At 39.6% G+C, this 14801-nt stretch overlaps 1 protein-coding gene across 1 annotated transcript in view; it reads left to right on the top strand.

Annotated features, from left to right (window-relative positions):
* NCKAP5 (NCK associated protein 5) overlaps positions 1-14801 on the top strand; it is a 944753-nt gene that overhangs the window by 605784 nt on the left and 324168 nt on the right. The window contains exon 6 of the mRNA XM_030917014.1: positions 6788-6875. Coding sequence (XP_030772874.1) covers positions 6788-6875 — 88 coding nt within the window. The remainder of the gene's footprint in view (positions 1-6787; positions 6876-14801) is intronic.

Genomic DNA, 14801 nt, shown 5'->3' on the forward strand with positions numbered 1-14801 from the left:
AAATTAAAAACTTTAATTTAAAAATTTTAGAAATTCATCATAATAGACTAAGATTAGGATTTAAACTAGGGCTTTGGACAAGAATTAATACTAGTCACATTGTGGAGGTTCAAGGAACAGACTAGTTTGGTTATATACAAATAAGTGAATTCTGTTTGTCTTGAACATCCAAGGTAAAGTATGCATAGATATTTAACCCTGCCACATAGGCATCCAATAAGAGGGAGCTAGTATTTTATTGCAAGTATTCCTTCTTTTCCAGCCAATATGGGAGTGTACTGGTCCACTTTGTTGTCATTGGCTCTAGAAGATAAGCATTGTTCTCTACATGGGGCTATGTTGTGTCAGGGTTTCCTAGGAGGGAGGCCTCAGGTGAAGGAGGGGTGCTCCAGGGACCGCATTCCCCCTGCCTCTTTCTAATTTAACTGCAGCCTCTTTCTTCCTGTCATTAAATGAAGTTCAGTCATGGTGAGACCTTTTCCTAAATTGACACGGTTTCTCAAAGTGAGAAGATCGGGAGTCAAATACAGTGAAACGCAAGGAAAAGCAATTTGCAAGTTTCAGCAGCAGCTCTTGACAAACTTCATGGTATGGGGGAATCAAAGGGAATGTGGCGGGCACTTCTTACAGCCTCTCACCTGATTAGAAGAATATTAAGGAATGTTGAATAATTTCATGGTTAATTTCATTATTAAGTTGGCATTTCATTAATCAGCAAGTAAACATGTTAAAATATTTTCTAAAGACAAAATTTAATTTGGTTCAGCCTTCAGTTGAATGAGCCCTATCAGTTATCAGTGTGAGTTGGGGAGAATGACTTCTTGAGTGGCTTCTTGTTTTCTGTTCTTTTCCATTTCTGTCAAAAATGAAGTTAGTCTCCATTGAATATCTGAATATACGGGTCAATAAGAACAATTTGGTGTAATACTTGGATCAGTCCCTAGAATGTCATTAATCAAAACAGAGAGCTAGATTTTGGGTTGGGGTTGGAGGGAAGGCATGTGAAGTAACCTACAGTCATTTACATGTTGGAATAAATAGCTTCTAATGTAGGTTGGAGCCATATTTTCCAACACCGCTTTCATTATTGATTAAGTCAAGGTCTTCAAAATCCAATCCATATTCTCTGATTACAAAGAAGGCCTTTGATATTACCAAGTGTTGTCTTACCATGAAAGTCTTCAGGAAACCACTATGTTTTAACATTTTCTTTCAGAAGCATCTTCCTTCGGTGTCTAGACGGACTAGCTCTTGAGACACTGGAAACAGATCCAATGACAAGTACCCCAGTGGTCTGCACTTTAAAAGGAGGTCAATGACAAAGGTGGTCCTCTGGGAACTGGGAGAGAATTCAGTTAAAATGGCTTCCTGATCCTGCTCTTGGGTGCTTTTGAATTGTTACTCTTCCAATGCATTAGTTTTAATATGCTGTTTCCCTAATTTTCACTTAGTACCCTTCTTAAGCAAGGTTTTTGCGTCTCCCAGAGGAAACACTATAATAAGAATTTATTGATTACATAATGTGTACCTTAAAAAATGGAATCTATTTTAATAAAATGAAATGCCTGCATTTATACCTAATGTTACCTGAGACATACCGTTTGCATATGTATTTAGTTTATTTCCTCTGGCTGTCCTGGGAGTTAACGTTTTAAAAATAGTTCACTTGATGTACATTAGAATTTATTAGAACTCAAAATTATAATTTTGGTTTCTATATTTTTAGTTATGGCAGCTACTTCACCAATATTTAGGGGAAAAAAGGTCTTAGTTTCAGGTGGGGGAAGGAGATGGAGAGCTAGAAGACGTGAATTAAGGTGAGTGTTTAAGGATAAATTGCAACCAGCTATTTAATAAACAAACAAAACACACAAAACTCTGCCCAAGCCTGAACCAGAGGGAGGAATTGGCTTATTTCTTAATCATATTTGGGAGACAGATGGTGGAACGGTACTATGTGCTGACTAGTAATGCAAACTTTCATTCATTAGCTGTCAAAATAATAAAAAGAAGCAAAATGTCATTGGGCAGCAAACAACAATGGATGATGCTTCAGTCTTTGATTTTCAGGAAAATAGAGAAGTTTGTTAAATGAGAATTTTTTTAAAAAAAGATGTCATCAGGGAGTAAATAATGGCATATTCTTATTAGGTTTAAAACATTTTCTCTGTGACCAGATTCATAGAGGTTATAAAAAGATAGGACAACTTGATTTTGTACCAAGGGTTAGGATGGGGCCCTGTGATTCTGTTCCAAGACGTAGGAAGGAAATGTAATTGGTTTTAATTAATCATAAAGTAGTGCCAGAAAAGTGTTTACCATATTACTAAGGGTTCTGAACTGCTCAAGATTGTTTTAACAATTTCCTGTCCACCCCCACTTTTTCCTGTTTTTTAAGTATAAAGCCAAGAAAAATGGGGGAAAGGTGAATAGATGTTTTTCTTTTTGATCCAGCAACTTGTGTCTAGAGCCTGTAATTATATAGAAGAGATAATTCAGCAAGATATGCATTGAGACAGGATTGTGTTTTAACTTAGTAAAAAATAATATGATTTCATTTTAACCGAGTTCTAACTATTTGGCCACTTTTAAGTCAGATGTTTATAAATGAATGCAATAAGGATTAAAAGAAGACATCCAGCTTCTGTGCTAAGACGGGAAGAAAGTAGACTAATATTTAGAAAACCAGGAGACCAGGCACTTATCTGCCAGGAACAAGCTAAGTGATCTTGGGCAAGTCTTAGGACCACTGTCATTACTTCCTTGTTTATGATAATTCAGCAAACGTGATGGAAAATCTGATACCACTCAAGAGCTTGTTTACATAAAATGAAATAAAATATTAGCAATCGGTTCTGATCACTTATTATTTCAGAATTTGTGACTTCTTTGCACCAATTTTTTTTTTTTTTTTTTTTTTTTTTTTTTCACATAAGGCTTAGTTTTTCTCACGCTCTCCCCAGGTCAGAAATGGTTGCCTTCTTGGGTTCAGCAACCAAAGTTGTTCACCAAGTTAACTCCTAGTCAGGAGTTAAGACTCTTACTCATGTAAAACCATTTTTCTGAATGTCAGTAAGGACAAGTAGAAAGAGACTGCTGTATTTAGAGTCAGTAAAAATAATTTCATCCAAACTCCCTATCCAACTAACCACGATCCCTCAAGCAAACCATCCAACCTTTCTGTGCCTTAGTTTCTCATCTACCCAATAGATAGAATGATTTTTTAAAAGTAGATTATAATGATGAACAGATGAGACAGTTCTTTGACAAGTTAAAAGTACTATTAAATTGAGTTATTATTAATAACATAAGATTTGTGAAAATATAGGGAACAGCTTCTGCTCTCTCAAGTGGTTACATGCAGAGGTGGCTTGTATGAATGTGCGGTCACAAATCATTTTTAGAGTACTCATAACCAGTGTCCACTATCTTCCTGCAAACCCAATGAGTCCTTGTGTCATCCTCTGTGAAGGTAGAATTTCTCCAATTAATAATCTAGGTCTGGCCTGTCCCCGTTGTCTGCAGTTTCCCCACTCTGCTGCTGAGTAGTGATGTGCCATATTAGAAAGGTGGCATTTTGAACTGTCCTGTCCTGCTTACTGCAATGGCCTTCCCACATAAGCAGATTCACTGGTCTCCTAGAGCCCTTCATTTGTCATATGAGAAGCCCTTAGTAAGAGGGAGAAGCTGGATCAGCCTGCTTTTCCTCAGAATTCTCTTCTACCAGTGTCATACTGAGTCACTAATATACATGCTTCAAGATGGGACTGGAAAAGACAACCAGTTCAGGTTCTGGACAGAGAGCACTGTGTTCAGGGCATTGAGTTCAGGCTTCTTGCTCCCAAAGTCGGGTCTATGAATCTTCATGATGGGCCCCAATGACGAGGTCATCCAGACACAGTCTGAACATACAGGGTAAGTGTCTGGTATAGACTTACTAATTCATACTTTAAAAAAATGAATTAGCAAAGGATTCATATAAGAATGTCTACTCTCAAGCCTGTAATCCCAGCACTTTGGGAGGCCGAGACGGGCGGATCACGAGGTCAGGAGATCGAGACCATCCTGGCTAACACGGTGAAACCCCGTCTCTACTAAAAATACAAAAACTAGCCGGGCGAGGTGGCGGGCGCCTGTAGTCCCAGCTACTCGGGAGGCTGAGGCAGGAGAATGGCGTAAACCCGGGAGGCGGAGCTTGCAGTGAGCTGAGATCCGGCCACTGCACTCCAGCCCGGGCGACAGAGTGAGACTCCGCCTCAAAAAAAAAAAAAAAAAAAAAAAAAAAAAAAAGAATGTCTACTGACATTGTATCTATTTTACCTACAATTGAGAGAGATACATTAGAAATACATGGCATAGTCCTATACCAAATGTGGTCATTTGTTCCAGAAGATAAGACTTGCATATACAAAATATTTGAGCATTAAAGTGATGGATTTTTAAGTGATAGAGTAAATGGTTTGAAGTATAGGGCTATAAGAATTCAAAGAAGCAGGAGATCAATGAGGAGATATCTTAGGAAGTGAAACTTAAGGTAAATTTGGAAAGAGGGGTGAAATATAGGAAGATGAAAGTGAGATGGCATTTGAAGAAGTATCGCCAGCAGTAGCAAATGTCTGGAAATGGGAATGGGTGTGTTTCCTTTACTCTTTACTTCAGGGTAATGGGAAATCACTGGAGGTACACATTGAAAACAAAACAGGATTATAACATATATATATAATTTGTAGAAACACTTATAAATGTGTATAAAGAGGTATGTGTAAAGATGTTGTTTGAAATAACAAAAATTTTGAAGTAATATTTCATAAGTAGGGGAATGCTTAAATAACTGACATTCTCAACATGACATACTAGGAAGTACATTCATGTGCCACATAGTGATATTTGGTCAACCGTGGACTGGATGCAAAACAGTGGTCTCTTAAAACTATAATGGAGCTGAAAAATTCCTGTTGGCTGCTGACATCTTGATGATCCTGACCTTGCATAGACTAATGTGTTTGTTTGTGTGTTACTTTTTAATAAAACAATGTAAAAAAAATTTTTTTTTTTTTTTTGGTTTTTTTTTGTGTTCTTTTGAGACAGAGTTTTGCTCTTGTCGCCCAGACTGGAGTGCAGTGGCATGATCTCAGCTCACTGCAAGCTCCGCCTCCCGGGTTCAAGTGATTCTTGTGCTACAGCCTCCAGAGTGGCTGGATTACAGACACCTGCTACAACACCCCAGCTAAGTTTTGCATTTTTAGTAAAGATGGAGTTTCACCATGTTGGCCAGGCTGCTCTTGAACTCCTGACCTCAGGTGATCCACCCACATTGGCCTCCCAAAGTGTTGGGATTATTGGCATGACCCACCCTACCCGACCAAAAATGTTTTGTTTGTTTGTTTTTAGACGGAGTCTCTTTCGCCCAGGCTGGAGTGCAGTGTTGGGATCTTGGCTCACTGCAAACTCCTCCTCTCAGGTTCAAGTGATTCTCCTGTCTCAGTCTCCCAAGTAGCTGGGATTACAGGAGTTTGCCACGGCACCCAGCTAATTTTTGTATTTTTAGTAGTGATGGGGTTTCACTATATTGGTCAGGCTAGTCTCAAACTCCTGACCTCAGGTGACCTACCCACCTCAGCCTCCCAAAGTACTGGGATTACAGGCGTGAGCCACTGCACGCAGCCAAAAAATGTCTTTTAAAACAATTTTTAAAAAGCTTATATACTGAGGACATACAGGAAATATTTTATATAACTTATACATGTTTATGTGTTAAGGTAAATGTCATTACAAGCATCAACGAGTTTTTTAAAAACTTAAAAGTTTTTAAAGTAAAAATTTTAGTAAGCTGAGGTTAATATTGAAGAAAGAAAAATATTTAGTGCAGTGTGAATTTGCAGTGTTTAGAGTGTACAGTGTCCATAGTGTGCAGTAATGTCCTGGGCCTTCACATTCAGTCACTCCTCACTGACTCAGCCAGAGCAACTTCCAGTGCTGTGAGCTCTGTTCATGGCAAGTGGCCTATACAGGTGCGCCATTTTGAGTCTTTTATATGGTATTTTTCCTGTACCTTTTCTGTATTTAGGTATCTTTAGATACACAAATACTATTGTTTTATTATTTTTCTACAGTGCTCAGGACATTAACGTGTTATACAGGTTTGTAGTCTAGGAGCAACGGGCAATACCATATAGCCTAGTTGTGTAGTAGGCTATCCCATCTGGGTTTGTATAAGTCGACTCTATGCTGTTTGCACAATGACAAAATCACCTAATGATGCATTTCACCATTTCTCAGAATGTATTCCCATTATGAAGCAATGCATAACTGTCGTTGAGAAGAATGAAGGAAATCTTTATGTGCTGTCATAGAAAGACCATCACAGAAAGACTTGATGGTAGATTAATAGAAAGAAGACATTCCTGTAATATTTGTTAACTTTGAAAATTGGTGTTTAAAAATAAAAGTTTTTTTTCCGGGAAGATTGATGTGGTGATACTGTATCAAATTAAAAAGAAGTCATTGGAAATGAAGAGGGATATTGCGAGATAGGTGCATGAGTTTAGATGTCCAAGAACAAAAAGGGGGACCTGAATGGTAGAGAAAGAGAATGTAGAGGCATCCGAAAGAATGGCTGCAAAGGACTTCATGACGGATAATTAATAGAAGATGAAGGTGAGAGAAGAGAAAAGAGATTTCCAGGTTGAAGCTTGGGGAATATGCATAGAAGAAAGATTTCTACAACTTGAATGGATCTGTGTTAATTAGAAATCTTTAAGAAATTCTTTGTATTTTTGTTTCTCAGGATGGAAGAAACAGTACGAAATCTACTGCAGAGTCAAGGATCTCCAGAGCAGAAAAAAGAAGAAACTGTTAATATAATGGTCTATCAGGTACACCGTGTTTATTATTCTTGGCTGGGTACTGGTCTGCTTGCTTTTGTTGTATTTCTCTAGATTTGTCCTCTCTAACCCAGAGATAAATAAAAGGTGTGTTCCAGACCCCAGTGCTAACAGCCACCTAGTCACCTCTGGTTTGAGGAATCATACACGTTTATTCCATTCATTCATTTCATAAACTCCTACTGTGAAACAGAGTGTAGATTTGATTCTAGGAAGATGCAAAAAATAAGTTTATGGTGAATGAGAGAGGCTTGTATAAGCATTGCAGTCTCTGTGGCCAGGAGTAAAAGAGAGGTGTGTACACCATTCTCTGGGAACACAGGAGTGAGAATGCCTCATCCTGGCTGAGGAGGTGAGGAATAAATACTCGCCAGAAGTGTGACATTTAAGGTAGGCCTGTGGAATAGAGAACTCCGTGAAGGGCGTTCCAGGGAGAAGGGACACCTAGGTAAAGGTGCAGTGGTGTGAATCTTCACAGCAGACTTGTGGAGAATAAGCAGCTCCAGATAATTAAGTAATGACCTGGAAATAAAAAGTTACAGTGAGGCTGAGAGTGCAGGGAAGAGATGGATGGGGTCTGCAGTATATGCAGTTCTCCTGGCGCCTCAGGCAACAAGGAGTCTAAAGAGGTTCAAAGAGAGTTGCGGTCAGTGAGATAACAGGTCTTTGTCTTCTTCAGATAGCCCTTATCCCACTGTCCTTTAACACCTGCAAAGCTGCCAGGCCAGGAAGCAGGACTTCTAATCTTGAGTATGGTCCAGGTTGCCTACATGGATGAGAAGGCTCTGGTACGGTGGAAAAGGGAAATACACTAGAAACAGCACAGACACTGTATATAGATGAATTTAGGACTTCTGCTGAAAATCACTTCAAATCACACATAGAGACCCAGCATCCACTGCACAATTGTGTATGAAAAGCTTTAAAAGGCAAGGACATTGGTGGAAATGTGAGGTCATCACTGGGCAGCCCTAGGTTTTTGCTGGCTAAAAAGCCAGTGGGTTTGAGAAAGCAAGCATAGGAACCCAGCTGATTAGCATAATGTGGCATTAGCTTACCTGAATTTGTGAGTTCAGGGCTCTGTAATCCAACTGGTTGTGAAAAGGGATTGGGAGGAATATGTTAATACAAGTAAAAGCATCAAAGTAAGTTAAGAAATCTGGACATAGTTAACCTTAAGAGGCTGTATCCTAAATTGTTGATTCTTGAAATGTACACAGGGCTACTTCAAGAAGGCAGTAAGAATTCTTTCCCATGTGCAATGAATATAATGCAAAGAGTTGACTTAAGCTACCTCAAAAACCTAAAACTTTAACACCAGTGGGAATAGCAATAATTATACTGGCAGAGGTGAAGTAGGCTTGTGTGTCTACGTCCGCACCTACTGTAAATGTGTGATGGGCTCACACAATAAATCCTAGGAAGCCAATTGATATTATAGCTCAAACTATACCCATGTACCCAAAATTTTTTTTTTTTTCCAGAGTAGTGTGTTACGATGTGGGAGATTGTTCTGAATCCTTTTAGGATGAGGATATGGACTTTGGGATGACCGAAGAATCAGACAGCTTCATAAAGTTCATAATCAGTTAGCTTCATAAAAACAATGGAAAAATCACTAAGATCCATTTGTAGGGAAAGGGCTTAGATTCTTCTTGAGAGGGCAGTCTTGACAAAGGGAATGCGTGTTCAGCATTTCCTGATGTGTGGCCACCTAAAGTCAGGAAAAAAATTTCAGTCCTCCTAGCTCTGAATTCTTCCTAGATATTATATCTGCTTTGGTACAAAGTTGAGGTGTAAGTAAAAAATGGGACTCAATTCTGCATTGAATGGTTCAGTGCAGCCTAAAAGGGTCATATGAATCTGTGAAGTAAATTATTTGTTCCCCATCACACACAACACCTGGCTTCATTAGAACTAAATAATCAGGTGTCACTCTTGGGCTATATCTGATTTCTTCATGGTGGATCTCCTTCATCCAGATTCATATTTTCTTTTGCTTATTCTCTTCTGAGCTCTTAAGTAGTTATTAGCCAAATCTGTGGTGTAGACACTTAATATCATCAGCATTCATTTTGTGAACTGGAAGTCGCTTAGAAAAACAGATATGCTTTAAGAAATGTGTTTTATAACTATTACCTCTCCATTACCCAGTCTATTTGTTTTGGGAAGTTAACTCTTCCCTCTAGGGAGAAGACAGTCATTAACTTGAATTAATGCTGTATGATAGGGATGTTTCAGTCATTCCTTTAATTGGCCTCAGGCTCCTTATCTATAAAATGGGAGAGGGAGGTGGGTTACATGACCCGTAAAGGTCACTGTACATTTAACAAACATTTCCTGAACTTCTTGTATGCACTAGGGACAGCCTTGTACCCTGGGCGTTCAAGAAATGAGAAAAGAGAGAGGGAAGGTGATGCTGGGTGGCGCCAAGTCCCAGGGAGAGCCCCTTCATCTCACAAATTCTATTATTCTAAATAAGGCTAATAGCAGCAAAATGGTTTATGCAAGATGTATGCGTGGTGATACTAGTGGAGCACATAGTTAACACCTCCCTGCGGCCAAATTCTGCGTTTCAGGCAAGAGCTGGGAAATTTATTGCTTCATAATATGGGTCGTCATTAGCACACCTGCCTCAGATTTTCCAACTTGCAAGATTTCTCTGAAAGGAGCCCGAGGCCCATGTAAAGCTTAGGCCCCTGGGAAAGCTGGAGTTACTTTCATTTTCCACTGTGGTGGAAGTGTTTGTTCTGAGTCTTTTATCATTGAGCTAATATAGTAATAGCAGAGTAATAGCTTTCTGTGTTCCAGGCCCCTGCTAATTGCTTTGCATCCATTAAAGGTAGTCATATTTTGTTCAGGGGGTGTGTTCCCAAAGACCTTTCATAATCTGTTGCTTGTGTAATTTATAGCTTGCATAATTCAACATGGATTCTCTCAAAGGACAATGGGTGTTTTCTGTTCAGCAACTGAGACGGTCCCACTATGTGGTAATCAGAGGTTTACAGTTTACCAGCTTTGCCATTCCTGACCTTTTTTTTAATTGGGGAATTTGCATGATTTCAAGTTTTGTGCATGAATTGACATTAATCACATTTTCATGTGACCACAATTTCAAATTTACCTAGTTCAGAGCCCCATCAAATGTTACTAGACTGTAGCTCATTCAGTTTCTGCAACAATTTTGTGCAGGAGGTGCTCTCACTATCCCTATCTTACAGATGTGGACATAGGCCCAGAGAGGTGAGTGCTTGCCTGAGGATGTGCAACCAAGAAATATCCTAGAAGGGTTTTGAACCCTGCTCCATCTGATTGCATAGCATTAGCTCTTATGCTGAGGACTTCCAGAGAGATGACACAAGATTAACAAGGGCCCAAGTTAAATGATAGGGCTGCTTATTATCTATGCTGAGACCTGAACCTGGGCCTTTCCGCTTTCTATCTGTAGCCCTTTCCATTTTTTCCTCTACTCATTTGCTCACTCATTCATTCAAATGTCAGTTATTCATTTACTTTCTTATCTACAGGTATCAGTTTCCCATTGCTACTGTAACAAACTTGGTGGTCTAAAACAACACAATTTATTTTCATATAATTCTGAATGTCAAAAATCCAAAATAACAGTATTGGTCAGTCTATATTCTTTCTAGAGGCCTCCAGGGAGAATTGCTTCTTTGCCTTTTGCAGAATCTAGCATTCCTTAGCTTGTGGCCTTTGCCTCTCTCTTTCCAGTCAATCTCTCCAGACTCTGATTTCATCATCATATCTCATTTTCCTCTCTAGGGTCCCTCTTATAAGGACCCTGTGATGATATGGAGCCCCACTGGATAATTCAGGAGAATTTCCTCATCTTGAGATCTTTAAGTTGATCAAATCTGCAAAAGTCCCTTTTGCCACATAAGGTAACATATGCTCTCAGATTTCAGGGACTGGGATGTGGCCATGTTTTGAGGATAGGTTTTATTCTGTCACACTAAGTAGCACATGGTAACTTGACAGGCTGGAAGTACCCAGAAGATACTGGTCTAAGTACCAGAGATGCAAAGATGCCTGAGACAGGTCTTTTCCTGAAATGCTCAGTTTATAGGATGCTGGGGAGTAGGGAAGGAAGGTAAATAATCATATATATATTCAACAAAGTAATAGAAGCCAAAAGAGAAGCTTACATACGTTCTGAGGGCACAAAGGAATGTGTCATGAAACCATCTGTTCTCCCTGGAGACTCTGCTTCCTAACTCAGGCTTATTTTTAATAGTCCACTTCTCTTTTAGTCTCTCTTGTCTCTTGAAATGGACATAAGAGTCATGAGCTTCTTCATGAGTTCCATGGGCTGCCTTTCTCAGAGCATCTTGTGTTCCCAGTGTTCTGGGACCATGTCTCATTGTCAGGGCACATATACTTGGTGCTTTACAGTTTGCAAAGCACTTATAGAACATGAATCTCAATGCTTGGTGCTTTACAGTTTGCAAAGCACTTAGAGAACATGGATCTCAATGCTTGGTGCTTTACAGTTCGCAAAGTGCTTACAGAACATGGATCTTAATGCTTGGTGCTTTACAGTTTGCAAAGCACTTACACAACATGGATCTTATTTCTTTCTTCCAGCAGCCACTAAAAGAGGTATTTTCAGGCTCATTTTATGGCAAAGCTCACAGAGATCTCAAGTCTTCAGGGACTGAGATGTGGGTATCTTTTTAGGATGAACTCACAAATGCCAAGTGGTAGAACTAGAAATTAATCACATATTTTCCATATGCAATACTTGAAATTAAACTAAGCAGTTATCTATGGAATATTTTGATGGTGTGGTGGAAAGCAGGCACAGTCTAAAATCTCAGGTCACAAAGTCACTGTCTCAAACTCATTTAAAAATCCAAAAACAAATAAAAATAACCTGAGATACATTAACCAGCTATAAAATGTTCGATTCTCATTTCCCCTGCCTAAGTGAGAAGCATATGAGTCATAGAAGTATTGTCATATGTGCAGGAAGGTGATATATGCCCCTAGGATAGACTCATTTTATTGGGGAGAATGGAAGACCTGAAAAGATTAACTTTAGGGAGCTCGAGGAAGGAAAAGCACCTCCCGGGTCCCTGCTGCTTTGTCTTTCCAGCTCATTCGCTCTAGGTGTTTTAGAATTTCATATGCGTCATGTTTCGTGTTAGTGTCACTCATGTGCTATTTCATTTACTTAATTAGGAAACTTATGTTAGAAAAAAATTACAATGAGATATGAAAGGGGGCAATGAAGCATAAAGAAAATAGAGCAACCCGTTGGAGAGGGGCATGATTCCATCACATTCATCTGCCAAAATATTTAAACACAGACAGCCTGAGTAAGATGCATATAGTCACAGAACTAACGAAGGGCTACCCGCTTTACAGGGCTCCTATGTCCATAGCTACCTTCTGCGCTTCGTGATTGTAGCCGCCACGCTTCCTCTTGTTCCTGCTTCTCTGTACGGAATATGAATCGAATCGCGTTAGCTAACTCATTTAGAAAGAAGGTGAATGGACAAGTGGAAACAGTAACTGGGGGGAAAAGGACCCAACTATGGATACAGCTTCTGCCACTACGAAGACTTATGTCCTCAGATGGTCACTTAAAGTCTCTGGGTTCTTTGTTTTTCATATTTTAAAAGAAAGGAATTTAGACTAAATTAGAGATTATTAATCTGAATGTCTTCAGTTATCGATTAATATAAAGTGGGCCAGATATGAGAAAAATCAAGTACCCTCTAGGAGATTACATTCCATTTTTTCACTTTTGCTAAAGAAATAAATACAGAGCACTTTTTTCATTTGTTTTTTATTAATAGGCAAAAGCCTTGCTTTTGACGACTATGCCATAGCAACCCACACCTGATTTAATGCCAGAGAAACAGGAGGGACTGGTGGGGACTATGGCAGGCTGGACAGCCTCTGTCTGGCCTGAGAGAAGCAGCCACAGCTCAGTGCCAGCAGATTCATTCAACCCAGAAACACACCAGTGCAGTAAGATGGCCACATGTTTGAAAAGAAGATACGATTTCAAGTTTTATGGGAAATTTCTTAGTCTGTAAGTGATGGCTTTTTTTTGTTTGTTTGTTTTTGTTTGTTTGTTTTGAGACGAAGTCGTGCTCTGTTGCCAGACTGTAGTGCAGTGGCACGATCTCGGCTCACTGCAACCTCCGCCTCCTGGGTTCAAGCAATTCCCCTGCCTCAGCCTCCCAAGTAGCTGGGGCTACAGGCATGCGCCACCACACTTGGCTAATTTTTTATATGTAAGTAGAGACAGGATTTTACCATGTTGGCCATGATGGTCTTGAGCTCCTGACCTCATGATCTGCCCACCTCAGCCTCCCAAAGTGCTAGGATTACATATGTAGAATGATTGAAACATGTGCTAAACCAAGGGAAACCCTTAGAACAGGATGATAATTTCAAGGGTTACCTCTTGCTCTTACAACTCTGGGATTTTGGCACTACTCTTCCCAATGCTATAAGGCCTGGACTACATGAGGTATAGCATAGACCACTTATCTGACCTAATTAATACTATCCAACACTTATTGAGCACCTGCAGTGTACCAGTCACTATGCTTATCATTCTACAGGTATGAACTCACTGAATTTTCATAAAATGCTATGAAATAGTTACTGTAATTTGACCTATTTTACAGAAGAGGAAACTGAGGCACAGAGAAATTAAATAGCTGGCCCAAAGTTACACATTGCCAATATTAGGTCACTCGAGATTCTTTGCACCCTTTTAATTAGCTGGGTAGACTGTCATAAAAGTGGAGTGCTTGGTGAGTCATTGCCCCAGTGGAGAGCACAGAGAGGTAAGTACAGTGATCAGCAAAATTTCAATGATGTCCAGGTTTTTGGTTCTCTCTACCTCTATCCCACCTTCTTAAAGAGTCCTGAGCTGTTGTGTTTTCTGGGCCCAGCTCTATTCTTTCCAAAGATGGTCTTTGTTCAGTCATCGATCCTTTAGTCTACATCTAGAGCAATGTCCTATGTTTCCCCAAGTTATTTCCAGTTACAGTGATCTAATTGAACATCATAATTACTTTTTCCTTAACTAATTCTTTAAACATACTCTTAGATGTAATTAAGCATGGGGAAAGAGACCCTTTTCCAGTTATCCCTAAGTTTATCAATCATGAAATATATATCCAGTTCCTTTTATGGTATGTGGAAAGCACATGACATGGCCTGAGACCTTCCTCACTGAAGCCCAAGACTTGCCTGGCAGAGATATTGTTTCACAGATTATAATTATTATCAGAGGTGGCAGGAAATTTTTGACTTTGAACTTTACCTTTGTTGTGCCAGACCCGTATTGACCTCAGTAGGGATAGCACCATGTTCGAGAGGCCAAAGAAGACACCTAGAGCCAGTGGAGGAGACACAGGGTTTATTGAGTGAACTTACATACAGGGTGGTCCAGTGGCTGCAGGCTGGACGGGAGAACCACAACTGCTTGCAAAAAGCATGCAGTTTATATAGCATTTTCACTTAGCACCCTCCCCCTAGCAACTTCCACCTGGCAACTTTCATCTAACCCAAAACAGAGGGCCTCGATCACCTGTTCTGCCTGCGTTCCTTAGGATGGGTCATGGGTTCTGATGTTCCTCATTGATAAGGAATGAATCTCTGGATTGTCCAGTCCTGGATTCATAAGCTTGGTACTCCAAACACATATTCTTCTTACACCGTGGGGTCATTCTCAGGGTATGCTTAAGTTATTGCTGTCAGGTGTGTCTGCCTTACATCCTCCTTCTTTCCTTGTAATGATTTAAGTATACTTTAAGCAAACCCCAAAATTTAAATACACCAGAGAGAAAAGTTGGGGTTGAAAAATTATATTATTAAACTATTAATTACAAAAGATATCTCTTTTTAAAGAAAGCTCCTTTAAATAGCCAT

This window comes from Rhinopithecus roxellana, chromosome 14 (assembly GCF_007565055.1).
Source record: "Rhinopithecus roxellana isolate Shanxi Qingling chromosome 14, ASM756505v1, whole genome shotgun sequence".
Taxonomy (NCBI): domain Eukaryota; kingdom Metazoa; phylum Chordata; class Mammalia; order Primates; family Cercopithecidae; genus Rhinopithecus; species Rhinopithecus roxellana.